General features: G+C 34.4%; 2 protein-coding genes across 4 annotated transcripts; one reads left to right on the plus strand and one right to left on the minus strand.

The window, feature by feature from the left end:
- Positions 1-5,276: 5,276 nt before the first annotated feature.
- LOC132068320 (probable methyltransferase PMT11) lies at positions 5,277-12,679 on the minus strand. Its single transcript, XM_059461884.1, has 9 exons — positions 11,901-12,679; positions 9,683-9,832; positions 9,315-9,585; positions 8,433-8,543; positions 7,952-8,111; positions 6,811-7,068; positions 6,576-6,698; positions 6,128-6,205; positions 5,277-6,031 (listed from the first exon to the last, which is right to left on the minus strand). Exons 1-9 carry the CDS (start codon positions 12,534-12,536, stop codon positions 5,824-5,826), a joined length of 1,995 nt encoding a protein of 664 aa, XP_059317867.1. The 5' UTR covers positions 12,537-12,679; the 3' UTR covers positions 5,277-5,823.
- A 3,190-nt stretch (positions 12,680-15,869) lies between these two features.
- Positions 15,870-21,187, plus strand: LOC132068321 (BTB/POZ and MATH domain-containing protein 3). 3 transcript variants are annotated; one of them, XM_059461886.1, is made up of 4 exons: positions 15,870-16,407; positions 18,792-19,140; positions 19,767-20,037; positions 20,827-21,187. In XM_059461886.1, the coding sequence occupies exons 1-4, from the start codon at positions 16,031-16,033 to the stop codon at positions 21,039-21,041; spliced, it is 1,212 nt and encodes a 403-aa protein (XP_059317869.1). In that variant the 5' UTR covers positions 15,870-16,030; the 3' UTR covers positions 21,042-21,187. The 3 variants fall into 3 exon arrangements, with proteins under 3 accessions (XP_059317869.1, XP_059317870.1, XP_059317871.1); XM_059461887.1 differs by having other exon boundaries at positions 19,767-20,063; positions 20,827-20,967; XM_059461888.1 differs by having other exon boundaries at positions 19,767-20,068; positions 20,827-20,965.
- Positions 21,188-26,541: the final 5,354 nt, after the last annotated feature.

Here is a 26,541-nt window from a genome sequence, read left to right on the forward strand (position 1 = left end):
ATACCACCTTCAGCTAGTGGTATTTCCTCTGTGTTAGTTTTCTTTTTTCAGGGATGGGGGTTCCTTTTGCTCCTCTTTTCGGCTCTAAGGGATCTCAATTCTTCATCAACATCTGAATCATTAAGATTTGGAATTGCATCTTCATCTGATTCGCTACTAGAAAGATCTAATTCATCCCCATTCACATTTGTTTCAGCCCCATTCAGAACTGTTTCACAATCATTCAGATCTGTTTCACTCCTATTTGGAATTGCAACTGTTTCAACCTCATCTGGAACATTTTCATCAGTATTTGTACCCTCCTTCCCCTCCCCCCCACATGTATTGCCCTAGTTTTATCAGTTCCATATGGGTCATTAATACAGTTACCACCCTCTGTCCCTACCAACAAACCAAGTGGTTGTGCCAGCTCCTCCACCTCATCAATGCCATGGACCATAAAAAAATAAACCCATCACCATCTTTTAAGTCATTCACAACTCCTAGTAATTTTCTATCACAAGTAAGCTGAATAAATTCATTTTCATTAACCTTTTTGCAGTAGAATCCAAGGACATTTGTGTACCCAAGGTCTTTAGTGTATGCTTCCAACTCAACAAGACTAAAATGGTCTTTATCGATTGCAACACCACATACCTCTAATTCCCCTTTGTAAGTGGGACCCAAGGGGTCTTCCACAAGTGTACCCCCATGGTGAAAACAAGTAAGAATATATTCGTCCATAAGATTCCCCAATACCCCCACAACAGACAAGCAACAAGGAAATACGAAAAAAAAAAAACCTAACTTCAACAAGGAAATACCCAAAAAAATCCTAGTTACCAAACAAAGTGGTGACAACCTCGTTCGTACCAAAAGACCCTAATGTTAACACAATATAGCACACAAACATGAGAAAAGTTCAGTAGCACCTTCAATTTCTCCAATGTCACAAACGAAGTTGAAACAATGAGGTTCAAATGGTCGATATCAAGACTAAAACTTGCAATTAAATGAAAATAAAACATTATGAGTGATTATTAACTAAGAAATAAGTGAAAATCATGAAAATATTGAACAAAATCGACAAGAATTTTAGCTACGGTTTTCTGTACCAAATTACCTAATCGTTTGCACCTGAAGTGTGTAGATGGAAAATGGGTGATTTGAGCCCTAATTTGGTCTTCAATTGATTTGTCCGCTTGTACAATGATGTGGCCATTTAAAATGAGTTGGCACAATTTAATTGGCCACTTAATCCATGTAGGAAACGACTGAGTATACGCGTTTGGGATTTAAAAAAGCCAGTGCAAAAAGTGTTTAAGTGGAATAGTAAGGGCCCACCTGAAGCGTCTAAATGGAACAAGAGGCCCTTGAGGTGCTCAAGTGAAAGAAGTGGACGACCAGAGGTGTCTGTCGATGGGTTTGGCCTATATTTTAAGTAGTTAACTTATCTACGCAATAGAGGCTTGAAAACAGTGGCGAAGCCAGGATTTTCACTAAGGAGGTTTAAAATATGAAAAAATAAACTCACAAAGAAGCCAAAGGGGGTTCAACGTCTACTATATATACATAAAAATAATTTTAACCATGCATAAACAGTGTAATTTTCCGCCGAAAGTGGTTGAACCCCCTTGGCCCTTCCTCCCTCCGCCCCTGCTTGAGAACACACATATTTTTTGCAAAATTTAAGCCGAAAATATTTAATAGGCATAGCTTATCGTATGCTTAATCGACACAAGCCATAATTCCAATTCTAAATATAATTTACTGACAAATTAAGGGGTTGTTGATGTATTGTGCTTCTTAAATATTAAGTTAGTATCTGATTTGCATAATGCCATTAGAATGTAAGCCTTTTGAAGCAATAGGGGTTTTTTGTTCGTATCGCCCCAGAATTTACGATTCTATTCTACTTTTTGACCCAAAATAAAATAATAGGATTTAAGTTATGAGAGTCAAAATATCTATTTGTCAACGTAAATTAGAAAAAAAAAAATTTAAAAAAAATCTATTGTAAAAATATTTTAAAAATCAGCAAAAGAATTACTATAAGCTCCCTATTAAAATGGTCAGGGGTAGTATTATGTACTTATTTCAAGGAATGTGACTAGCCGATGAAAATATGATCCACCCAACTCGTATAAGTTTGGATGGATTAATCACCCACCCAACTCGTACAAGTTTGGATGGGTTAATGACCAGCCCATTTTGACTTGCTCAATTGAGCCTTTCTCAAGGTTAGGGTGATTTGGCTCAAATATACAGCCCAAAATGACTCATGAGCCACCTTGTCAAATATTTTAAATTTTTGTTTTGTTTTGTATGTTGGATATAGTTCATGATAAAGGAGAAAAAATTGCTTCAAAATCCAACAAATTATAAGAAAAGATGCAATGACATTAACACTTGATAAAGGTTAAGCGGGTTGAGTTATAACCTATTATTTAGCTCAATTCGACTCATTGTCGTCATCTCAGCTCAAGTAACAATTGGATAAATTAATGACCCGCTTATTTGACACCTCTAATTCCTTTGATATATACCCCAACGTCATATTTGGATGATGGATGTTAAAGAACGTTACTCGTTAATTAACTCAACCATTATAACTCGGTTAAATTCAGTTCCAATCCACTCATTTGACCCTCTACTTATTCCATTTAATATATTCGTATCCAAGGTTAGATTTTGACAATGAAGGTTTGAAGAACATGAATAGGATCGGATTCCTGAAAACTGCTTTTATTTGAAGACTTTGACTAATTTCTCGTCTATCTTTTAACCTCATCCCACTTTATATTTATTCAACCAATTCCCCATCACTCTTTATGCTACAAGATTTTCCCATTATCTTTTTGAGATTTTTGACTTTTTTCTTAATTTACTAATGAAATATATGCGAAAATGGACGGAAGTCACTTCTTTGAATAAATTCTTGGCTCTTGGTAGTTGATAAGAGACATAGAGTCATCCAGTAGAAATGACATCAGGTAGTCACTTTTGTGGCCGGCATTTCAATTTTAGTCACAAATTACAAATTATTGCAAATTTAATCCTAAAATAATCAAGTTGTACATAAAAATGAAAATTTCAGGGCTATGATATATGCATACCTCAACTTCGATTTGATCAGCTGAATTGTCAACATGACCTGAGAGAACGTAGTTTCTACTATTGTATTCATGTTATCGGACAACCACTTAAACGAGAGACACACTGCGTGATTGTTATAGCTTCGGTTAGTCTTGAGAGATTTTCTATCTTTTGATGCCTAATGCGCCTTTGGCGAGCTAAACCAAACAAAATTTTAGAAAAAGCGAAACTTCACTTCCAAAACTTTAATTTGTTTCTTAGTAGACTCAATAGGTTTGGTCTTTGAGCTTAAGTCAGGTGTATAAAAATGATTAAAGTTGCACTATTTTTAAGATTTTGACTATATTTTAAATCACTCCAATAAAGTGGTTACTGGTGCAAACTAGCCTAGTCATCCGACCATCCAAAAGCCCAGAAACACTCATCCATTTCAGGGAAAATGGCGTTGGGAAGACCAGTTTTTTAGCCGTTTTTTAATATATGGCCATATTTGAAATATAAAAAATAAAAAAATAATAAAAAATAAAAAAAAAGTTAGTCATAGTTTAGTGTCAAAATAAAATTTAGATAAACATGCCCCTAGTTAAAGCATAAAAAACTTCTAACCTTATGCTGAATTTAGAGATTTGTACAAGTGAAGTACTCCTACACATTGTACTGGCGTTTAATAACTTCCTCTTTATGTGAAAATCCATCAAGCTGTACTAAAATTCAAAAACTCCTTTATGTGAAATTCTAGCGCAAACTTCCAATTTAGTAGGGTTTCAAAATATTATATGCTAAATTCCACCAAGTATGATGGAGTTCAAATTTTTATAAGTAAATCCAGGAAATATAAAACTGAGTCTATCTTTGACCATGTGACAAGTGAATTAATAAGATGCCTCATCGCCTGTATTTTCACAACGCATGAGGAATATATCATTTGTGATTTCACAATGCATGAGGAATATATCATTCTTCAATGTCGTATGTTCCAACATAAACTGCAGCAAAAAAATCGCAAAACTATACTGAAGCTTCACTTGTAAAAGTTGGAAACTTCAGCACATTATGCTGGAATATCACATGCATCGAGTTTCCAATTTAGAACTTCAACATAATGTATGTATTGGAGTTTCACTTGTAAAAGTTTCAAATTCTAACACAATATCTTGGAGTATTACATGTAGGGATTTTTTGAACTACAACATATCATGTTAGAGTTTCACATATAAGAGTTTTAAATTCTAATACGTTGTAATGGAGATTTTCGTGTTTTAGCTAGGGATATTTGTCCAAATTATTTTCCCGCATTAAAATGCGATGAAATGCTAAATAAATTTTGAAACGGTGACTAATATTTGATTAGCGGTTTGAAAAGTGGCTATTTAAAAACTTCTCCTCCATTTCAACTCAGGTCAAGGCCCAAAGTAATTACTTCAAGTTGATGATGGGAGTCCAATCCAGGTTCTGAAGCTGATTACTCAAGGGTCATTCGCACAAACATCCCTATTTCAGGGTGGTCTTTAATCTCCTCAAATTTGTGGTCTTTAATTTTTTTTTCCCATCAGAACTTTTAGCGCGACATAATTTAGATTTCGCTCGGCATAGTTTACATTTAGCTTCGGCATATGTATCGTAACATCGTACAATTTATGCCGAACAAGGTAAACTTTCAACATAATCTGAAAAATGGCATAAGTTTTAGATTTGGAGGAAGAAATAGAACATGGTTGGAGAAGGAAAGGGAAGAAGAAAAGATAGTTTACGTTTAGTTTAGGCATATGTATCATAGCATCTACACAAGTTATACCAGAAAAGGCAAAGCTTTCAACACTCAAACATAATTTGGAAAAAAAAAAATACACAACTTATGCCGCATAACTTAATTCCTATAGAACTTGTGCTGAGCGAGAAAAATGTTCAGTTTCGAAGATAAAAATGTTACACAACTTATGTCGAGCGAAGCAAGTCTGAATATTTTCACTAAACAAGCAGCAGGGCGAAAAATTAAGGACCACAGATATGAGGAGCAAAAATTAAAGACCAATGCGTTTGATCGACAATCCGTGCAAAACTTCATTACTCTATCGTTTAGTCCATTTAGCAACAAAACGAGAACAGCATATCATTTTGTACAAAATAAATATATCGAAGGAATATCACGAGAATCAGCTCATAATGCAGCATGCAAGACGTTAAATTCACCCAAAACCAAATTTCGAAGAAGGGATAACTCCAACTTAAATAAATCAATATGATGCATAGTTTCTTTTTCTGTTCTACAACTTCTGGATCTATTGTTTGAATTTCTCAGCTTGAGTGAAAAATCATTACATCTGCTGTAAATTATACTTGAAACAAAGATACACCATTGGAATCACGTAAACAGCAAAACTTATGACTAAAAGAATCCCATATATAGTCACCGAACAATCAATTAAAATAAATACAACAATAAAGCTATGAAACTTCCACATCTATGCTTTTAGGAGCGAAGTAAATTTCTCGTGTTGGTAATATGACATTTGTCTCCATCATGTGAAGCTATACCGTCTTCTGCTGTACATGTTATATGCTACATGGTTCAAATAAAAGCTCGTGGAGGAAGCCGGACCATCACATTAGCAAAGCATCTTTCAGCTCCAATCACCATAGAAACATGAGTTTTGATACGTCCATGGAGTATCCTGATCTTCGAATAAAAGCATATGGTCAGACACAAATGTTGATTTATCCTTTCTTATCATATATATATATATATCCTCAGGCTCGTAGAAGGTGTTTGTCACATGTCAATATCTTGTAACTTGCATGAGGACCCTCAGATGTGTCTCTCACAGTTACATGCCAACCCATGGCTTTCCCAATATCTTGAAGTTCATCCATGACAGCAACAGAATCACGGATGTATACTCGTCCACCTGGCCTTAATAGCCGGTCCATTTCAAGCATGATAGTCGACATGTTGCATCTGGTACATAGAAAGCAAACAAAATTAAGATCCTATGAATGCCGAGTTGGACCACAATATCATTTGTGAAGCAAATATTCAGTAAGGAATGTATACCTTTTTTGTTCGATGGAGAAGAGACCATTCGCGTGCAATAAGTCATACGTTCTTGGGTAAGTATCAAATGGTTCACACCTGGAAAATTGCACAACTCTTTAATGGAAGATCCACTTGGATCAAATGATAAGTCACATGTTGAGATCAGAATGTCACGTATGTAATTCATGCAACCTATTTTCTACAGAATTCATTATGCATTCCCTAAGGATTCCTATTTCTTCACGTTTTGCGTAGGATAGCATGTAAATATATGCCAGTCTAGTATATCTTATCGCTTATGCATACAGACAAAACTGTCAACGGCATTGTTTCCTCTCTTCTTCATTTCCTTTTTCCCTTCTTTTTTTCCCAAGTCATATTAGTATTGCTAATGTAAGTTACAAGAATGACTGCATGGCAAATGCTAACTACAAATTAAATGCTGTGACGGATGAGCAATTCTTACCAGTCATGCATGACTCCAAGTAGTCCACGGTCAAAGATGACAGGTAAGGTATTTTGACCACTAACAGGGACAACATTTAGAACCCAGCAATCCAGTTGATTTTCAATTAATGCTGCTGCAAATCTGTTGAAAAAAACAATCAATAGGACAAAACTATTCACCAACTTTAGAACCATAATGTTGATCAGATGATTGAAGAGACAAAGAGGAAACCAACAGAGATGGAATAACGTACCCTCCAAAACCAGCTCTCATATCCATCACATTTCTAAGTTTGAACTTCTTCCAATGCCAAGCGCGGACATAGCTTCCGATTATTTCTTTCCAGAATTTTGACTCTGCCTTGAAAAGCTCTTTCCTAGACATAAAAGAATCTACTTGTATACTCTGGAGCCTATCTGGAGGATACTGCAGGCGTGAAGGCCAATCGGCAATATTTGCACCATATCCTTCTTCAGGTAGTCGTGTTATACATGCTTTCAGATCAACGTACCTAAATGTAATTGTGAAAAAAAAAAAAAAATCATCCAGGGCCAGAATGAATAGAATGTCTACATGGAACGAGAATCACTAATGCATGGTGAGCTATTGCTTCGGTTTGAAATGCCTTTCAGTGATGTTTACACTTTGAACATTCCCCATTGGTTTTTCAACAACCGTCTAATAAAGAACAAGTCGCTATTCACTAAAGGCAAGTACCTTTTAGCATTATCAGGCTACAAGTAGCGGAAGTGCCGGTTCGATTTGTTATAAGTTATAACTAGGAAAAGATGAAGCAAAATGAATAAGCTTGATAATCATTTTTCAGGCTTCAGACATGCCACTGATCAAATAGTGCCATTACTGTAAGCACCATTGAAACTTCTGCTGACATCATTATTACGTTGGTAGTCCCAACTCCAATCAACTTAACAACAATTATGCCTCAATCCCGAGCAAGTTGGGGTCGACTATATGAATCCTCATAGATTATGTCACTAATCCTATTTAATAGACCCTAAATACAGATCCCAATCTCCATTCCCTCCTGAACACTATACTATATGATTAATAAACACACAATCAGATAAATACAAACTCTTATTTTGCTCTCAAACATGAAAAGGTAAAAATGGAGACCAGCTGCAATAAATGCCTTAATGTACCTTGACATAAATGCCAACATAACTTTTTCTACTGTGAAGAAAAGCTACTTCTCACGGGAACCGCATCCAATTGCTTTTTCAACTTAGACTACGATATTGACATATGCATTACGAGTGGAGGGAAGAGCACAGGGGGGATGGGGAGGGGGCAGGATTTGAAATTTGAAACCTTTGTCTACTCTGACGGAAAGAAAAATAAAACATTAAACAGCAAGATCAGTAGAATATTACCAAACATCGTCTGGGTCATCTTGTAGATCACAGAGAGGTGGTTGGGTTCCTTCCTTGCGGTTTAAATAGCAACTGTTATTCATGGGCTTCTGCCATATAGCAATATAACCTTCCTTCTTCACAAGATTCCAGCAAAGACGAGTGGTAAGATTGACCATCTCTGGTGGAGGAAAGGACAAGAAAAAAAATTATGATTAGTTTTCAAGAACTAGGAGGCATGATAAGGTTTATAGGGAAAAGTTGCCACAGTTTCAAAGGATGGCTAGTATTTTTAACTTTAACAATTGGAGGCTGGAGTGGGAGAACAAGGGTACACATTGTAGTTTAAGCAAACTAAATTTTCCCTATCATTTTATTCATTTGTCAAAATTTGTTTATTTCATCAACACAGTAGGAGTTAAACTTAAAATGGGAAAAAATTAAAATTTCATTGGAGTCATTTTTAAAATTGCTGACACGGTCTAAATAACTTTGTATTTACCTTCCCATTGTTCTTCCAGGGCTTCTTCATGCTTATACACAGGTTGTGCAGCCCAAACAAAATATCCACCAGCACGGAGTAACCTGTTGACCTCCAGTAGTAAAATCCCATCTTCACAAAAGTGTATCGTAGGATGAAGGCACGAGTTAGAGACTCTCTTATACATGAGCAGCTAAATAAAAATCAGCAGACTTGGTTAAAATTGAAATATTTACTGTATCTCTTAAAGTTCACAATATACCTTCTAACAAAGAGACGGAATCCAGGCAAAGGAAAATCATATCTTGAGTTAAAAAGACTTAACATATTTTCGGTTTCCCATTCAGGATTCTAAAGGGTATGGTACTCCTAACCTAGAAAAGATAGCTGTCTATAGAACACTAGAATATATAGATTAAAACCATAAGCTGTCACCTTAATGAATGAAAGTGAGAAATGGAGCTCCGATAGTAATTACAATAGCAGCACTTCAATTTTAAAACAACCAACAATGTCCAAGGGGAATACGCATCTAAAAACTGTTTTTATGTACCTTATGTTAGGTTTCATAAATACAAATAAGAGAAAGCACTTCCCTATGCATTTCTCATAACTCTTTCAACAATTCCATTGACTATGTCAAAACACATTTCGCTTTCTTAGTTACTTTATCGATCTACCAAAACTATAAGCCGTAAAACTAGAGCTTGAAATTATCACATTTAGCAGATTATATATCTTTATCAACATTCATGTGCTGACATTCTTGCCGCATCCCAAGGATACAAGACATAGGCTAACTATTTGCTCAAACACGACAATCTTGAGAAAACATCATCACACAAGATGGAAAATTCACTAACAATCTATGAATGGATATTAGCATGATCTAAAAAAGCATACCATCACGAGTCCAATTGATCCTACACCTTGAACAATGGATTAGTTCAAATGCCTGACTTGGATAAAGTAAACGATGTGTTGCAATTGCAGCTACCATTGCAGGTACACCACGTTCAAGAGCAAACTGAATCTGGTTTTCATGAACATCTTTTGGAGCAACAGACAGGGTGAGCACATTCCTTGATAGTAAATAAGCACCAAAGCTTGCCACACCACAGCCAATATCTAAAGCAACTCGGACATGACGGCCAAATGCAATTTCGGGGAGCATCTAGCAAATAATACCCAAAAGAAAATTAACATAAAAAAGAACAACCTATTTTGTTCAATATGTTACCAGTTTTAATTGACAAAAAAATATTAAACACCTTTTCAATCTGATCCAAGTACTGATCAGCTCCATGTATAAACTGCGTGCCACCTCCAGGAAACTTGAACTTGTCCTTGTCTATCAATATCCAATTTTGACCCCCTTTATCCTCAGCTAGACGTGCATGAGGAACATTGCTGAACCAAACCTGCAGTATAGAAAGTAGTTGACCATTTCCACAAAATGAAGCTTTTGCAATTTCCTTTTTCCTTTGTCTATCCTCACATGAGTAATTATCCAAAATCAAACAACTACACCGACCAAGTGCTACAGAAATTAAACTTTGAGCTATTCACCAAAACCTCAAGATATTTCAGGAGAATATAACACAACTCATCACAATATCTGAAGAAACGCTTCAAAAATTAAAACTTTAAACTTGTAGGTTACACAACTAAAGAGACGAATCCAGGATTTGAAGCTTATGGGTTCCTACATCGATCTCAAGTTAATAAGCGATAATAACTAGGTTCACAGTCAAATACTTATATATATTTCGTGAATCTCTTAATACATATGCAAGATTAGACTCTAATATCCCTACACCAACTTTCTTAATACAGGATCACACTCTAAAATCCTTCAAAAATTAAACTTCAAACTTGTCGGCTACCATATATCAACTTTCATAGCCAATTAAAAAATTTCTCTAGAAAATCATTTCTGAGATAAAAAAAATTTACATAACTAACAGAGACGGCTCCAGGATTTGAAGTTTGTGAGTTTCTACATCGATCTCAAGTTAATAAACCATAACAACAGGGATCATAGTCAAATATTTATAAATATTTAGTGAATTTCAACAAAATGAAGTATAGAAATAAGTTGAAATTTTCAACAAAATGAAGCTTTCGCAGTGTCTTTTTTCCTTTGTCTCCCATGACTAATTCTCCAAACTCACACAACTACACTGGACAAGTGCTTCAAAAAATAAACTTTAAGCTACTCACCCAAAAGAACTCAAATATTTCAGGAGAACCTAAAACAACTCATCACAATATTTGAAGAAATTCTTCAAAATTAAAACTTTTAGACTTTTAGGTTTCCATAAACCAACTTTAATATCCAATTAGAAAATGATCTAGAAAATCATTTATGAGATAAAAGCAAGAGAAAAGGTCCAAATTATCCCCTGAACTATACGATTTAGATCAAATTTACCCTCCGTTAAAAAAATGTCTCGTTTTTACCCTCGCCATTACCAAAATGGATGAACTTGTCCCTTCTGGGCTAACGGCAGCAGCATAAAGGGTAAATTTAGACCATTTGTAAGTTCTAAGGGAAAATATGGATCCTTCGCAAAGTTTAAATACCTAACAGAGACGGATCTAGGATTTAAAGTTTATGGGTTCATACATCGATCTCAAGTTGATAAACGATAATAACTGGGTTCACAGTCAAATATTTAGTGAATTTCTCAAACATATACAAGATTACACTCTGGATCCACCACTAATAATAAAATTATCCAAAAATCACACAACTATACTGGCCAGGATTTGAAGTTTATGAGTTCCTACATCGATCTCAAGTTAACAAACGATAACAACTAGGTTCACAGTCAAACATTTATAAATATCTAGTGAATTTCTTAACACAATACAGGATCTGACCAAAAGCTTCTGGTTTCGTATAACACACCTCGTCACGCATCACAACTCATCACAATATATAAAGAAATTCTTCAAAAATTAAAACTTTAAACTTGTAGGTTACCCTGCACCAACTTTAATATCCAATTAGAAATTCATTTCAGGATTTGAAGTTCCTGGGTTCCTACATTGATCTCAAGTTAATAAACGACAATAACTGAGTTCTCACTCAAGCATTTATAAACATCTAGTAAATTTCTTAATACATATACAGAATCTAAGCAAAAGCTATAGCTTCATATAACGCACCTCGTCGCGACTTCTTGGCGTGAAATCGAGGGAAATTGAGACATATACATGACTAGTTGACTACACTATAATATCCATACACCAACTTTCTTAATACATTACACTCTAAAATCCTTCAAATCATTTCTGAGATAAAACAATTTACATAACTAATACAGACGGATCCAGCATTTGAAGTTTAGTCGTTCCTACATCGATATCAAGTCAACAAACGCTAATGATTGGATTCACAGTCAAACATTTATAAACATCTAGTAAATTTCTTAATACATATACAGGGTCTGAGCAAAAGCTACTGAGTTTCATATAACGCACCTCGTCGCGACTTCTTGGCCATGGAATCGGAGTACGATAACCTCGTGGTGGAGGAACCAAACAATTCAATCCTTTCCCTTTTTCAGGACAATGTCTCTCAAATTTCTCACCTCTTTCAGTTGTTTTCAATTTCTTAATCACTTCCACATTATCCAAACACGGTATATACTCTCTCATCCTAGCTGGACACAACCCAAACTTCTTAAACTTAAATTTATTAACTTTACCCCCATCACTTTCAATTACATCCGTTTCATTACCCCAATTTTCCACTTTATCAAAATCCCCAATTTCAAATTCATTATTCATTACACCATTCTCATCTAATACACCCATTCTCTCCACCGCCGGTGGCGGCGGCGCAACCACCGGCGGCGGCGGCGGTGGTGGAATTGAATTTTCCGGTGATTTGGTGGTGGTTTGGTTAATTATGGGGGGTAAAGTGTAAGTTTTGTTGAAATTAGGGGAAATAGTGACGAATTGAGAAGTTGTGGGTGAGTTTTGGTGTGTATTGAAGAAAATGAGTTGTTGAGATCCATCGGAGTAGTGTTTACCGAAGTAGAAGAAAACTATTGAGAGTAATGTAAAGGAAACTATTTTGATTAGTGTTGAAGATTTCAGTATTTCTCCTTTCATTTTTTTTTTTTTCTTCTTTGGAGTTAAATGAATCAAATCTAAGAATTGATAGGCAAAATAAGATGTTGCAGAGTTTTATTATACAGGAGTGAGAGTTAACAAGTGTTTCTTTGTAGATCTGGAAATGTGAGTGTAAAGTGTGATGTGAAATGTCATGGACGTTATTCTAGATTAAAATTAATTTATTTTAGGATTCGTGGGTAAAACTCATTGGCACAACAACAATATTTACCTTAAATTAATATGATCCCTCGGTTTATTTTTTAGTTGTGAGGGAAGTGAGATTGGGATGGTTTGGGCATGTGAAGAGGAGAGATACAGATGTTCCAGTGCGGAGGTGTGAGAGTTTTGCCATGGATGATTTCAGAAAAGGTAGGGATAGGCCGAATAAGTATTAGGGAGAGATGATTAGACATGATATGGCGCAATTATAACTTACCGAGGACATGACCTTAGATATGAGGGTATGGAGAACTAATATTAGGGTAGAAGGCTAGTAGATAGTCTCGTTTATCCTTTCATATTAGTAGTCGCATTGTCGCGCTATAGTTTCTTATGCTTTGATTTTCGCTACTATCTCGTTATTTCGTACTTTGATTATCTTATTTTATCGTGCGTAGCTACGTTACCTTTGTAAACTACTTCATCATGGCTTAGTCTCTTCGTTATTTTCATTTTCATATCGATTTAAATTTCTTGGCCTTATCTGACCTCTTTTTATGCTTTCTATTGAGCCGATGATCTGTCGGAAACAACCGTCCTACCTCGGTAAGAGTAAGGTTTGCGTACATTCTACCCTTTCCAGACCCCACATTGTGGGATTTCATTAGGGGATTTCATTGGGTTGTCGTTGTTGTTGATTTATTTTTACTTGTAATGTTTCGCTTTGCGAGAAGCAATTTGAGAAATTTTTGGAGCTAAATTTAATTAAGTTAATTTAACATTCTTAAATTAGAATTTAAATATTTGAAAACTATACGAAAAATACTACAAGTTGCTATGATTATACGAAAAATACTACAAGTTGCTATGTTTTTCAAATTAATATGATGAAGAAATACTTATTAAAATTTTAATCAAAGTTTATATAGTTTGAATCTTGAGAAACGAAACGTGACAAGTAAGTGGAGAGGATATATGCAAGCCAATGGCTATGTATTTATAAATAATTATTATTTAATTATAATTAAAAATTACATATTCTCACCTTATTAGAATCATCTAACCATAATGAGTGAGATAATTTGATGTAAATATTGAGTACAAATACATTTTTATTTCATAATTTTTTTAAATTTTTTACTCTTTATATGATATCGGTAAAAATGCATTTTTACTGGGATTGGAACCTTTAAATTATATGTTACTATTAGTGCACTCCTCACTCATCACAGATTATTCCATTTATGTCTAAATTATAAAATTTATCTATTTGCCACTATTATAAATTATGATAGCATGTTTGGTTAAACTTTTAAAATATATCTATTTTGAAAGGTGTTTCTCAAAATAGTACTTCTTGGAGATTAACAATTTATACTACTGATGTTTGAGAAATAGTACTCTTCCAAGTTATGTGTGATTATGCAATTCGAGAAATACTTTTGCAATATCAACAATTCATACCACTGATGTTTTAAACTTCTGCATAAAAATTACTTTTTAAACTTTAAAAATAATTTGTGTTACTACTCAAAAATATTTATTTTCCTAAAAATTTGGCCAAACATCTTGACTTTCTAAAATAAATATTTCTAACGAAAACGCTTTTAGCTCGTCAAAAGCTTGGTGAAACAAGCTATTAATTTAATAGTGTATGTCTTGTTCAAGGGGTGATTAGGCCAACGTATACGCCGAATAAAAGTCCTCAAGTTAGGGGAAGTTCCAATATATTCTATCAAAAAATTATACATGCTCTTGTTAGTGACGAGACATACATTTTCGAATCAAATCCCCTAAAAGACCTTGCTCCTATCCTAAAAGGAACCACACAAGATAATCCACCAACCTATGGTCCGACATTCGCTTGGCCAACTAAAGACTTTCTTAACGAGTTTGTGCGACAAACAAGTGATGCCCTCTCACTTTTAGCCTCACCTCAACCTATATCAATACCATATTGATTGAGTCTAAAGTGATATGGTGCATGTCCAACAGACACCAGAATCGATTTTGAGAGATTAGGGGAGCGAATATTGGTTCAACGGCTAATTTAGCTCACGGACTAACTGAACACCTCAGTTAGCCTTGGACTTTAAGGATCCCAATTGCTGTAAATACTAGACAAAAGACAAACGATAGAGGATCTGACCCTTACAACACCACTCACAAGATCTGTATCCTCTTTTGTCTTATACTTGTATTCTTTCTTACCATCTTTGATTTCCTTTAAAGCTCATACATTGTATCTCTTCACCTCCATCTTGTAACTATTCTAGTTTTATATCTTTCGAAAAAGCATTGCACCACGTGAAGTCGGCCACTGATAATATCAATGGGATGCGACCTGACCTTACCACCGTTCACACGATTATATGTTCTTTTGTCTTATACTCGTACAAAAACACTATAACTTTCATCTTTAGCTTCCTTTAAAGCTCATACATTGTATCTCCTTTCCCCCATCTTGTCACTATTCTAATTTTATAACTTTCGAAAAAGCATTGCAATATGTGAAGTCAGCCATCGATAATATTAATGATTGGGATGGGATATACACACTTGTTTGTGAGTAAAACGCATGCACATTGCAAAAGTTGTGTATAAACAACACATCGAAAAAAGTGTGACGTGTATGAAGTTTCTCGTGTTCGTAAGGTGTGTCCAAGAAATCTAGGGCAAACTATTCCACCAACACATTATAACTTAAATAATCATTTTCATAAAAAAAAAAAAGTACTCCCTTGGTCCCAATTCAAATATCTTATTATTTTTTTTGATTTGTCCCAAAAATATTTATCTCTTTTTATATTTAATAACTTTTTTCAATTTTGAACATCCTACCTGAGAAGTTTAACATCATAAGATTTAAATGACTACATACTTCTTTAAATTAAGATCAATGATTCAAAAATTGCCCTTTGTTTCTTAATTTCCTCCTACACTTAAATTGAGACAGAGGGAATATAACTTAAATAATATGGTGAAAACTACTCATCCGATTAAATTTTTACTCTAATTTTTAATTATAAAAATAATTAGAGAGACCCGACCCGACCCGACTTTCAACCCCACTGCCAGACCAAAAAGTCACAACAATAATGTTCCTTAACAGACTCAAACTCCTAAAATCCCAAAGCCTACAAAACCCCAAAAAACAACATTAAATTCACCACTAATCTGATCTTCTCTTCATTTCACTAGCCAAACATCTCTCAATTTTCCTCTCTATAAATAAAAATATAAATCTCTCATTTCCCTTTCACACCAAAAGTAACCCTCAATTTCCTTTTAATTCCAATTCCAATCCTAGGGTTTCCTTAAATTCTGATGAAATGATCCAAAATCCAATCAACAACGATTCTTCATCGAAATCGGTTAACGAAACGGTAAATGGGTCTCACCATTTTACCATACGCGGTTACTCTTTAGCTAAAGGAATGGGTCCTGGTAAATACATATCTAGTGACATTTTTACTGTTGGTGGATATGATTGGGCAATTTATTTTTACCCAGATGGTAAAAACATTGAGGATTCTTCAATGTATGTGTCGGTATTTATAGCGTTGGCTAGCGAAGGAACGGATGTTAGGGCTTTGTTTGAGTTAACGTTGTTGGATCAGAGTGGTAAAATGAAACATAAAGTTCATAGTCATTTTGATCGGGCTTTGGAAAGTGGGCCTTATACTTTGAAATATAGAGGCAGCATGTGGTATGTTTATCTGGTTATTTTTGTAAATTGTTTTAGCTATATGTTGAAGATTGGAATATTTTTTTGTTTTTTGTTGGGGTTTAATTGTATGTAATTAGGGGTTATTTGGTAGCTGGTTAGAGTTATTCAGGTATTAGTAATACAGGGATTAGTAATGCAGGTATTAGTAATACAGAGATTAGCATGTGGTATGTTTTAATGTTTATCTGGTTATTTTTGTAAATTGTTTTAGCTATATGGTAAAGATTGGAATATTTTTGTGTTTGTGTTGGGGTTTAATTGTATGTAATTAGGGGTCGTTTGGTAGCTGGTCAGAGTTATGCATGTATTAGTAATACAGGGATTAGGGATTAGTAATGCATGTATTAGTAATACAAGGATTAGGGATTAGTAATGCAGGTATTAGTAATACAGAGATTAGTAATGCAGGTATTAATAATACAGGGATTAGCATGTGGTATGTTTTTATGTTTATATGGTTATTTTTGTAAATTGTTTTAGCTATATGTTGAAGATTGGATTTTTTTTTTTTGTGTGTTTTTGTGTTGGTGTTGGGGTTTAATTGTATGTATTTAGGGGTCGTTTGGCAGCTGGTTAGAGTTATGCAGGTATTAGTAATATAGGGATTAGTAATACAGAGATTAGTAATGTAGGTATTAGTAATACAGGGAGTAGCATGTGGTTTGTTTTTATGTTTATGTTTATCTGGTTATTTTTTTAAGGGAACCCGCAGCCGCTACCCTTTGGGTGCGCACAGGGTAAACCTGCTACTGTGCAATAGCCCGCAAATCACACAAGAGAGATAACCCGCACTAGGCAAGCCATGTGCCGCGAGCTCGACCCAGAAGGCAAATCCCCTACTTTCGTAGGCAGGGGGTTTCGAACCTGAGACCTCCATTATGAAAGCCCCATGCTCAACCAACCGAGCCACCCTTGCGGGTTTTATTTGGTTATATATTAATTGTTACTATAAGTTGGGAATTGGAAAATTCTTGTGTTTGTGTTGGGGTTTAATTGTATGTAATTAGGGTTTTTGAATTGTATTCTGTGCAAGGCCTAGATAAAATGGGAGGGTTGTTGTAGGTTGATGGTCGTGTAAATGTTGTCTGACTATGATTTTTTGCTGAATTTGATCTTTGGTCTTTGCTAATCATGTCAAATTTTGATTTTTAGGTGTATCATTATCGTGAAAATGGGTGTATTTCTGAATTTTGCTCAATGTGTGTACGTGTATTGATTCACGTGCCATATACTGGGGAATACAGCTATTTAACTCCGGGTTTATGATGATGCATGAGCAGATAAAATTAGTTTTTGGTAAAAAAAGAAGGAAAAAGGCTTTGATGCCATTGAAATATTAACCCTAGGTCAATTGTTAATTTTGTAATTTTTTATGCATTGGTGTTTTCTAGCATGTACAGCCCAGAAGCACAAGTTCCTAGTAAACCTACAGACTTACATTGAGTATTATTGGTTTACCAGGAACATACTCAAGGATCATTTTGTCCAATTGTGTTGATTAGTAACTCAATGATTGCGAATTAGTTGTCAATTCTGTAACATCTTCGTACATTATTAGTAAACATTTACCATTATCAACAAAATTAAAAGAGAAACTCAATGATTGTGAATCAGTTGCCAAATGTGATTTCTCAAGATAATCGTCTCTCATGCGCCATGGGAACTAAGCCTGGTATATAAATTAGAAGGGCAGAGGGGCGGACCCATTATCTCAGAGTTTTGAAGGTTGCAGTTGGTCCGATAATAATTGGTTTAAGTTATAGTTGAATAAACTCAGCCGATAATTATATATATAAAATTTATAATTATTTATATGAGTTCTCATAAATAATTGTCTTTTTAATTAAATTTAAAAAAGTCTTAAAAAAAAAAGACATAAGGGTAAAAAGTGACTCTCATCTGTGGAGATCAGCTACCTGGGTAACCCCAGATTAGGCTATTCACAGAGTTGATTTTCCCTTGAGTGGTGTCTACTTTGCTCTTTTGCTTACCATCTCCGCTCTATTGTTTAATTCAAGAGACGTCTAGTGATGAATTCACCACTTATTTGTTGCTAGTTTCGCCTTATCAATTGTGTCTCAATGCAAGAAACTGTTCATTTGCACCTGGTATCTTTTCATGGTAAAATAATGTGGTAATACATCTGACATATTGTGAGTACATTCTGTATGGCTTTAGTTAATTATATCTTATAAGTTACCTTTACCTCAAAAAAAGCTCTGTATGGCTTTGGTAAACCTCGAGAAAGTTCACTAGATTTTGTGGTTCGAGAACTGTATTACCTTTTGAATCGAAGGTGTTGAATACATCTAGAACTTTTTCTTTTACTTGTCCTCATGAGAACATCTTGTCTGTATTTCCAGGGGTTACAAACGATTTTTCAGAAGAACAAGTTTAGAAACGTCTGACTACCTGAAGGATGATTGCCTTTCCATGCACTGTACCGTTGGAGTTGTCAGAACTCGTGTTGAAGGCCCCAAAGATTATACTGTTTCAGTTCCACCATCAGACATGGGCCAAAGTCTCAAATACTTGCTGGATGCTGAACTTGGTTGTGATATAGTTTTCCAGGTTGGAGGAGAGATATTTAAGGGTCATAAGTTGATACTTGCTGCTCGGTCTCCTGTGTTTCGAGCCCAATTCTTTGGCCTTATTGGGAATCCTAAATCGGATGAAGTACAACTTGAGGATATTGAACCGTCAGTCTTCAAGGTATTATTTTGTGGTTTAATACACATGATTCTTGTGCTGTAAGAAGAAACATATATAATTAAAGGTAGATGTTCAACTGGCTTACCGGAAGTTTCTCTTGGGTGATGGGTGGGGATGAAAGCAACTGGTTTATCATTATATTTTACTGTTTCTTATTAAACATTAGCATGTACTGATATTTTTGACATTCAATTTTTTCCTGAATCAGCATGTAGCAGTATGATGCATAGCCTGAGATTTTCTTGATCTGAAATTGTTAAAGCACTAATGTCTGTGCGAACTAAGCATTTTTTTATACATTTATCATCTTTGCCTTAGCTAATAACACTATATTTTAGATAGTTACTTGAATTTGGTATTCTTAGCTGCTTCCGTTTGTCAGATTTTTAAGGGAAAAGAGAAAAACATAAAGCTAGCAAATATTTAGCTAAGCAGTGTCATCCCTTTATGCTCAGGCTCTTCTTGTTTTATGGTCATGGTGTTGCACCGTAGCTTCTCCTACTTGAGTTCTCTCTGTGTTGGTTGTCTGCGGTTTTCAATATGTAAACTATATGTAACTTACGCCAACATTGCAGTCTCTTTTTAGAAGCTGAGATGATTTAGGTGGACTTCTTTTTGTTATGTAGGCTATGCTCCAGTACATTTATTCTGATGAGCTTCCAGATTTAGCTGAAATTACCGGCTCTACTTCAACATGCTCTTCTACGATAATGCTGCAGCATCTATTGGCAGCAGCTGATCGCTTTGGTTTAGACAGATTGAAAGAGTTATGTGAAGCAAAATTGTGTGAAGAAGTTAATGCGGATACAGTGGCAACAACTCTTTCTCTTGCTGAGCAGCATCGATGCCCACAGCTCAAGGCCATCTGTTTGAAATTTGCTGCAACAAACTTGGGAGGTGCGTGTACTCCGTAGATTTAAGCGGTGAGGTATTTCAGGTTTTGTCATTTTTAGTTTTCTTAGTGAATTTAACTGCACCATGTTCTTTAACTCTGCTTGTTCACGTCAGTTTGTTTGGCAAAGTTTATATCTTCCAGCTTAAATGTAAAGCCAAGAAAAGAAATCTTATGGTAAATTTCCAGACTGGCAATAGTCTCATATATGAATTTGATAATCTTAAGCTTCAACTTGATTCCCAACTATTAAAGTTTATAGAGATGGGTATCTATCATTGAGGCAGTTCTTTTTTTACTTTAGTCGAAATGTGCTATTAGAGATGTTGGTGGAGTATCTCAAGTAAGTTTTCCTTGCGCGGAACAACTCTTATAGTCTTATTATTTGATCTGAGCTTCACTATCAGTTAGTTTATAGCCTTTCTCCCCTCGAGTCTGAAGTTCAGCGGCTCTAATCGTTGATGAACACCTATGCTACCCTTAGCTTGGAAGTCATGAGAGAATATTTGAGTGGTTTTGGCTTCTTTAATTAGTATCCCCTGGGGAAAAAAATAGTATCCATTGGAATAAAACAAAATTTGCGTGTTCTAAAAACATACGAAGCACTAACCCCCTTCTAATACTTCGAACAGGAATATGTGCCGCCTTGTTGCAGATTGTTGGTTTCATGCAACATTCACTATATTTTAAAGCTGTAATACATATGCTAGCTTGGATAAGATATTGTGGGATATTCTGGCTATTTTCTTGTAGTTGCTATGCTAAATTATGTGATTTCTTTTTTGGTTAAACAGTGGTCATGCAGACGGAAGGATTCAAGCACTTAGAAGAGAGCTGCCCGTCATTGTTATCAGAGCTGCTGGAAACAGTGGCATCAGTCGATGAGAAGGCAAGTCTGACGTCTAGCAAGAAAAGGAGTAGCAGCAGCATCTTCGGGCTAGATCTGGCTGCAGATGGCGTGGCAGCAGATTCTGTTAATCCTGGTAGGCGGGTGAGAAGGCGGATGTAACCTAATATAGCCTTTGAAGTGCAATGAGAGTTAGATTGAGAATGTGTTGATGGAAAACCCAAGTAATGATTAGTTTTTTTCTTTCTTTTTACTGGATTTAAGAACAGTTCTAATTTCTGAATGTTAACTTGTGGTGTTAGCATGAATAGGTGGTGGTAAGTAAAGTTTACTGTCAAACTTTTCACTAGTTTAGCTAATTTCAGCTTATGTGTGATGCAATATGAATGAATATGTAAAGAGTTCTCCCCGATAAGTTGGTAAATGTGTTGATGTCCACCTTTTTGTGTGTTTTGTATACGTTTTGGTCCACACGTGTATGCAGAGAGAGAAAGACGGAACAGTCAGATTTCTCATGTGTAAAATGAAATTTTCTGGTGAAAAGACAACTAAATATTGAGTTTAGAACCTGAACAGACTGTCGGTGATAAGTCGGAGAATGAGGTCAAATCATCTTATGCCCATTTGTAAAGGCCTGCAAAATAATTGACCTGGGGTGGGGGTGGGGGAAGCAGATTCAATATGACTAACTGATTCGTTAATTATTTGATTACTAATTAGAGGATTCGTTAATTATCTGATTACTAATTGGAGGATTTTTTTCTTTTTTTCGTTTCATTCGAGTCAGATATATCTTTGAATGTGGGGGAATAGAGTGATGATATTACTTGGATAATCTGATTTCTGGAAATAATCATGAATTAAACAAGTTGAATTATGAACACAAAATCAACTCGTCAAAAATATTACCCAAACAATTGATCACTCACTTAAATAGTGGTGGATCCAAAGTGTATTTGCGGGTTCAGCAAAAGCGAGTAACTTTTTGCTCAACTTGATATATGTATTAAAATATCTAAAAAGTAAATATTTATGTATAAATATTATAATATGAATTAAATTATTATCGTATATTAACTTGAAATTATTATAAGAATCCATAAATTTTTGAATTCGCCTCTAGTGCGATACGGTACTTTTACACGCACTGTCTTCCTTAGCAGGCCAAGAAAAACTTGTGAATTTTTGCATTTTTATTTTTACTATATTAGAAGCATGAGTTTGGAGGTGGTTTCGTCGTCCAGCTCCAACTCATATTAAAAAAAAAAATGTGGACCCCATATTAAAAAATAAGCAATATTAAAAAAAAATGTGGATCCCATATTAAAAAATCAAGTAATATCCATGTAATTCCCAAAGTATCCCCATTAAGTCAATAATAGTGGATTCATTCAGTTGGATTTCTATACCACGCATTGCATTTGCAGCATTTTTGAATGACTGTCCAAAAAAAGTGGCCCAGATTAAACTTTAATGTGGCAGTCTCTTACTTATCTCTCCCTCCAATCTCCATAGCATTTTTTGTACTCCTGTAGTACTAATATTCAATAGACAGAGAAAGTACAGGTAAAAGATTAATTTTTCAAAAGTAGTTCTGAATATATTATTATTAAGCTTCATTTTTTAAAAGTTACTATTACAACTGATTACATTTTGTTGTTTCATGGGTGATATCTTACCTCAACAACTGTAATTCTATAATCAAATTAATTGAATATTGTTACAACTGATAAAATAAATTACTCGGATGTTTATTGCAGTACTGTTTAATATCCTAAAAAGATGGGTATTACATTCTCAAAAGGCATTTTCCAATGTCTTAAGTTTCTAATTATATACGGAGCACCATAATAGCCAAAATAATTTATTAGTACATACTTATGATAGGTTAAGTAAAAAAAAAAAAACAGGATAGAAATCTTATACCGTATCTATACTCATGTTATATGACACAATATACATAATCACCATATGTATAAAATGCTTCACGTTTTAGCCTATGGGAATGGTAGTTCAAATGACGTTTCCGTATTTAGAAGTAGTTAAAAATTCAATAAGTTTTGAAATTCTGGTTCAAATTTGATTAACGCGTAGTTTAAAAAGTGTCTAATTGTCTATTAACCTTTTTCTTAAATAAAGTTATATAAACTGAAACAAAGAAATAACATCATGACACAAATTATTGAACCTGTGCTCCCAAAATTTCTATCTTTACGTACGTGACTTTCAAGAAATGTTGTAGAATATATTAATTCTTTTTATAATTGCATAAAAATAAAAATAAAAATAAAAATATATGGGCTCTGGTATCTAGTTTATTTAAGAAAAGATGGTTCGATTGTCATGTGTGTGACGTGCATAACAGAAACAACACACATGAATATATACATTTTTGGTTAAGTTTGTGGTGAAGGATCTGGGCATTGGAGGTGTTATGAATTGAAGTACAGCTTAATTCACCAACATAACAACCAATGATTTTGGGGCACATCAAATAGTTTGCACCACTGCGAAAATCGAACCTAGGTTTTTGGAGTTTTTAAAGGATTTCGAAAAGTGAGTTTAGAGGCAACTAATAATCTAGGCTTTGCAAGAATTAAAAAGAAAGTTTCAAACGTTTTTCTTTTTTAATTTTCAAACAAATGCCACATATTTATATACAAACTCCTAATGGTTCCAAAAAATAGAGAAAATGGTCTCTTATAGTCGATTACAATTTGAATAAAACAATGGCACGTGTTAATTTATCAATCTCATAGTACTTGATTCCATTACATGCACAACAACAACATACCCAGTGTAATCCACAAGTTGAGCATGGGGAGGGGAGGATGTACGCAGACCTTACATTAACAGACATAAAAAACGCTAGCATTTCTTGAAATACTGATTATAATGTTATAATCCAACCATATGTTTTTCCTTTACCAAAAGAAAGAAATAAGGTCTCTGTACATCCTCCCCTCCCCAGACTTCACTTGTGAGATTACACTGTGTATGTTGTTATAATTTTTCAGACAAACACTAAATATTTAAGAGCTCCTAATGGTTCCACAAAATACAAAAAATAATCTCTTATGACTAGTTACAATTTGAATAAAAGTAAATGATGTTGCATTTTATAATCTCATGTTTTTGTTTTATCGAATTCAAACACTCAAAAATATTATAAGAGCTCCTAATGGTTCCACAAAATACAAAAAATAATCTCTTATGACTAGTTACAATTTGAATAAAAGTCCATTAATATTATTCAACTAAAAGATCTATTGCATTTTAATTTATTGATCAATTTACAAGGAATCATGTATTTTGAAAATTTTAGTTTTTTTCTTTGTCGTGTAATTCATTTAAAAATAGCAACTCACAATTTCAAAAATTATTTATAATGGATCGGAAAACCCCTCTTCCTCACAAAATTGGATGCTGTACAGGGTCACACTGATCCAACCCATTCAGAGCATCAACCACCCACTCTAGGGCCCAACAAACCCAATCATTGGACTTGGGGTAGGTAGCCCAATCATTTGAGAAATTCAAATATTTGTGTTTGTGCAATTGATAGGAACCAGACTTCATGAACATCATCGTGGACCTTCTTCAACCACAGGATGTGATGAGTTAAGATAACTCAAATTTCATGTTCAAAATTTCTCCAAAAAAAAAAAAAAGAGATATCGAAATGACCACGCAATGTTTTTGGTTGATTTACGCAAATGTCCCATTTTATCAAGATTTTGTCCCTTTTTTTAGAAAGTATAACCATAAGCAAATTACCTTTTAGGACAACTTTAAACTCTGGTCTAATAGTTACTCATAGTTTGTCAACCTTATCGAAAATAGCTTCCTACCTTTACAAGGTAGTGATAAGTATGATACACCTTTACCCTGGATCCCATGCAAATTGAAATTATACTGAGTATATTGTTGTTCTTTGTCAACCTTATAAACAAAATATTAGACTGTCGTCTAGCAGTTGCAATGACTTACAAAATTTTAGAAAATGACCTAGCGTTTTCTTATAAGATTTTTGCTCAAAATGAATCTTTAAATTATGATCTTAAAGGTCTATAAGTTGCTAGAGAAATAAAAAGAAGGTCATTTACCAAATAACTAGTCGAAAAGTGGATAATTGGTGAAAATTTCTGTTTTTTTGAGTCTCAAATGTTATGGTATGAACATGTGGCAATACGGATCCGTACCCTAAACGCCCCTTGCTATAACAAGTTTTGTCAATGAAGTTGTGTCTAAGGTTAGTCTTGCAATCATGGGCCTCCCAGGTGTGCATTTATTTGGGCCAGTAGGTATATATAGGCCCACAGACCATGCAATTGTCCCATCAACTAAATGGACTGCTCATTGGCCTTCTTTTTACCACGTTCCAAGGAGCAAAAAAGACTTCACATGGCTTATTGCCTTGTTATGTCCATCAATTAGACCAAGAAATTAATGAAGAACAGGAGTGTCTATAATTTTAATAACGACTGTGGAGTTTCATTACACCTGGTACCCTCTTATGATAATGATTGAAAACTTAACACAAGGTGTGTAAATGTGTAGTTTGATCTAAGGTAGTGATTGCGCGTATGACTGGAGCCTTCAGCCACGCCTCTTTGCAATAACTTTTTTTCTTGAATAGATAGATCAATAACACTATGTGCCAGTCTTGCACTTGACAGCCCAAAAAACCTCTAATTGTATCTGTTGCCGTCAATAATTTACATCTTTCATGAATTAAATGTACATATGCTTCGAAATATTTTAAAAAGTTGAAAAAGCTTTTCATATTTTTTTGTCTAAATTTGATATACAAAAACTAATAAATAAAAGACCATATTAAGGTGCACAAACATTAACAAACACATAAGCAGAAAAATATTAGTGTCTTCGCAACTCATTTGATACTATTTGACAGTGACATAGTTCAGCAATAAGATAAAAAATTTGACACATAAATTAAAATATACATAAAATATCATGAGTATTATTTTAGAGGCATCCATAATAAATTATGCTAAGTTGCTAACTCCAATGACAATATTAAAATTTGTGGTTTAAAAGACAAGCCTACACGAGGTGATCAAATTGTACTTGGCTGAGATGAGGTATCAAAATGAAAGGCAGTGTAGGTTTAAGAATTTGTTGATTTATTTTGACTTCGTTTCTAAATATATAAAAATGTCAGTGTGTCACATTAAACTATAACATATAATTTATTCTAGTACTACAATACCTTAGGTAAATTTAATTTATAGTTGGCATTGATCACCGTATTAATCGTGAGATCACATGTAGGGAGTCCCATTTTTTAATTCCTTCGTCGAATATTAAAATTGCTTTCAACTGGGGTTTCCTATTTGTGAATGGCTGGCCACAAGCAAAACCACAAGCATGTAATTGATTATATATAGACAAAAACTCTTTAACTTATTCGTAAGTTTACGAGTTAATCACACCGAGGGTTCGAATCCCTCTCTTTCCGTTGATGATTTGATTTTTTTTTTAATTTTTGAAATCCTTTGTTCTTATTCTTAGTTAAATAAATGTGTGGAATAGACCATAATATTAAGGTATTCTTTTAATTCAAATAATAATATCTTAATAAGTACCAAATAAAAGCCACACTCCCACATTTTCTCGTCAACCAACTAGCTTTAGACGT

The sequence above is a fragment of the Lycium ferocissimum genome, chromosome 8, assembly GCF_029784015.1.
Source record: "Lycium ferocissimum isolate CSIRO_LF1 chromosome 8, AGI_CSIRO_Lferr_CH_V1, whole genome shotgun sequence".
Classification (NCBI taxonomy): domain Eukaryota; kingdom Viridiplantae; phylum Streptophyta; class Magnoliopsida; order Solanales; family Solanaceae; genus Lycium; species Lycium ferocissimum.

Excerpts from the sequence above, each read along its gene's own strand:
- LOC132068321 (XM_059461886.1), top strand. The coding sequence starts at position 16,031 with ATGATCCAAAATCCAATCAACAACGATTCTTCATCGAAATCGGTTAAC. Across the intron at positions 19,141-19,766 it reads TTGAACCGTCAGTCTTCAAG|GCTATGCTCCAGTACATTTA; the intron begins GTATTATTTTGT and ends TTTGTTATGTAG. Across the intron at positions 20,038-20,826 it reads TGCTGCAACAAACTTGGGAG|TGGTCATGCAGACGGAAGGA; the intron begins GTGCGTGTACTC and ends TTGGTTAAACAG.
- LOC132068320 (XM_059461884.1), bottom strand. The coding sequence starts at position 12,536 with ATGAAAGGAGAAATACTGAAATCTTCAACACTAATCAAAATAGTTTCC. Across the intron at positions 9,586-9,682 it reads ACTTGGATCAGATTGAAAAG|ATGCTCCCCGAAATTGCATT; the intron begins GTGTTTAATATT and ends ATTATTTGCTAG. Across the intron at positions 6,699-6,810 it reads ATGAGAGCTGGTTTTGGAGG|ATTTGCAGCAGCATTAATTG; the intron begins GTACGTTATTCC and ends TTTTTTCAACAG.